This window comes from Glossina fuscipes, unplaced genomic scaffold (assembly GCF_014805625.2).
Source record: "Glossina fuscipes isolate IAEA_lab_2018 unplaced genomic scaffold, Yale_Gfus_2 59878, whole genome shotgun sequence".
Lineage (NCBI taxonomy): Eukaryota > Metazoa > Arthropoda > Insecta > Diptera > Glossinidae > Glossina > Glossina fuscipes.
The window spans coordinates 1-2,628 of NW_024002467.1; the positions used below are offsets into that span (position 1 = coordinate 1).

A 2,628-nucleotide genomic window follows, 5' to 3' on the forward strand; every position below is an offset into this window, starting at 1 on the left:
GAAAGAATAGACGAGATTAATATCTCCATAGACAGAATAATTTCCAAATAATTAATCTTAATGGCGACAGGGCAGTGTTAAAATCATAAGTGTTCTCTAAATATGGCTTTTCTGTTATCGTTTCTGATAAATATTTATAAAATTTTGTTTGTATTCAAAAAAAAATAAATAAATAAAAAAATAAAATAAAAATATATGCTATCTAATCCACGTCTTTTAGTTTAACGTAATTTGGTAATAAGCACAATCTGTCGGTGCAGTTGCAAAAATCTGATAGATGCCTAAAGCAGAAGTCTTCGATGGAAATAAATTAGAAGGAACAATGTGTAATGATGAGCATATCGGACAGAGTAACAAGTTCTAGTTGATAATGTACGCAAGGGCGTCGTATGCAAAAAGTACGTTGTTGTTGGCGCATAGTGGGCAGTAACGATGTTCTTGGGGTGTTGCCGCTCATAAAGTTTGAATTTCATTTGTGACATTCACACTGCCAGCTGCTAGATGGTCAGCACGGCTTCCTGACACGGTTTTCCACACCACCCTTGAGGTGCCGTGATAGGCGCGTTGCCAATTGTTTTAAATAGCTGGCTCCCCTTTAGGCTTACACCATTGTAAACTTAAAACTATAATAATATTTACAATAACAAATAAATCCCCGCTTATTAATATAATATAAATACATAATATAAATGCAAATAATATAGATAAGATAAGATTATTAAATAAATATACGGCAGTATGCTGCTTGACAGTGGTGCTGTGTTGAACGGTTGTTGATATCTGCAAAGGTAAAATAATTTAATTACTACATTCATATATAAAGATGATCACAAACTTACCCTTTGGCATTCTGCTGAAGCGATAGTGCGTATGTTTTTTTTTTTTTAATCTAAAATGAAATAAAAGCTTACATAATAATAAGAAAGGGTAAATGCAAACTTACCTTTGGCATGCAGTGAACCTTCATCTATATGAGGCGGTGGACGGCGGCGCTGTTTAAATCTAAAGTAAAAAACGAGAACGTAAATAAGTAATTTATTAATATATTTATTAAACATTTCAATTATCTTTACTTTGCTGCTTTTCTCGCACGATTTTCCATAAATGTAAGTGTGTGGATGGAACTTTTTAATCCAAACTAAAAAATGAGAACGTAAGAGAGTAATTTATTAGTGAATTCATATAATGTTGTAATTACCTTAGAATGCAGACGCGTTCCGATCAATTGACCCCCTGATGTTTTTGCCTGTTAGCAGCGTAAACAGTATGAATCCCAGTAACTTAATTCGGTGCATCATCCCGCACCACGTGCTGGTCCATTGCTGAGTAAAACACATCATAGGCTTGGTCGAACGCCCCGTCGACTTTCGGGAACGCCGGCTTAAGATACTTGCTGGTAAGCGTCAAGTTATTTACGGGGTCCTTTGCTACTTTCCGACCCATCACCTCTTCGCAAAAATTGTCCTTCTCTTCCGTCATGTCACGCAAGCAGTGACGGAAATTCAGCTGCTCAGGGATGTAGTGCGCTATTCCGAATGCCGTGAGCGATTTGAGGTATTCCCAAAATTCCTTGTCATAGTAACTCAATGCTTCAGTTAGATGAGCAAATTTCTGCGTCATTGCGATTCCATTCAACATAAAATTACCCTTCACACGACTCATTATCGCGCAAAAGCAAATGTAAGCTTGTGCTTCATCATTCATGGTGACTAATAAAGGTGAGGCGATATCAGACATGCCCTGACAATAGCTTACTGAAGGATGATTAAGCGCATATGTAGTAAGTATATTGAAAAGCGATGCAATGTTCTGGTTGTCGTCGTTGCCGGCGTAGAATGGATGCAAATGATCGGTTCTTAAAACATCCTTTTTGACCATACTAGTTACATAAGCTAATTCGCCAATAGCCATACAACCTAGTAGAGAGTTTGAAATTATATAAAATATTTATTGAATTAAATATTTTTGACGCACCGTTTTTAACGCCTGCTTTCCAAGTGTCTCGCAGTTTATAGTAATATTCAGACTTGCGACGCATGTAATTCATACGTTGCACTTGGATATACGTTGAGAATGTGTTTCCACACCACTCGCCTGAGACTGGGATCAATACCGCCAAAGAATATCACTTTACGCAACTCATCACTTATTTGTATCTGACCCAAAGCATCTAACAACACAAAGGCGGACGTGGCGGTATAGCAGCTGTTGTTTCCTCTGACAAATTAAAAGGTTTTTGTACCATGGAAAATGTTTTAACCATTTGGTTCATAATGAGACCGGGCAATTTATTTTGCATTTGTTGCATATATTTCTGGGAGGCACCCAAAGATTGCTGCAGAGGCGACATCAAGTCCCTGGCAGCTGAACTACCCGCCAATGCTGTTGCAGCGGTATTCCCAGAATTGGCTAAAGTGTTAGGTGTAGTCGCACAATTGGAATCGCATTCTTTCGCGCTCGTATGTGGCTTTATATCCATTTGCAAAGTAACGCAAGGCTCCGTTGATGTCTGAATGGAAATATTATGTATACGCAAGAAAGCCGCATCTAAATCCCAATCGGATAGCACTGAGAGATAAATTTCATTACCTGCTGGATTGTACGCTTTATACTTAATGGAAAAATCAG

At 37.8% G+C, this 2,628-nt stretch overlaps 1 protein-coding gene across 2 annotated transcripts; it reads right to left on the minus strand.

Annotated features, from left to right (window-relative positions):
* Window positions 1-131: 131 nt before the first annotated feature.
* On the minus strand, window positions 132-2,224 carry LOC119643272 (TBC1 domain family member 25-like). Of its 2 annotated transcripts, XR_005248252.1 has the most exons (6): window positions 1,975-2,223; window positions 1,199-1,916; window positions 1,074-1,138; window positions 944-1,002; window positions 840-889; window positions 132-780 (listed from the first exon to the last, which is right to left on the minus strand). XR_005248252.1 is itself a non-coding variant. In XM_038042618.1 (4 exons), exons 1-2 carry the CDS (start codon window positions 2,045-2,047, stop codon window positions 1,282-1,284), a joined length of 708 nt encoding a protein of 235 aa, XP_037898546.1. In that variant the 5' UTR covers window positions 2,048-2,224; the 3' UTR covers window positions 944-1,002; window positions 1,074-1,138; window positions 1,199-1,281. The 2 variants fall into 2 exon arrangements, 1 of the variants encoding a protein (XP_037898546.1); XM_038042618.1 differs by lacking the exons at window positions 132-780; window positions 840-889 and having other exon boundaries at window positions 1,975-2,224.
* Between the last annotated feature and the right edge of the window lie 404 nt (window positions 2,225-2,628).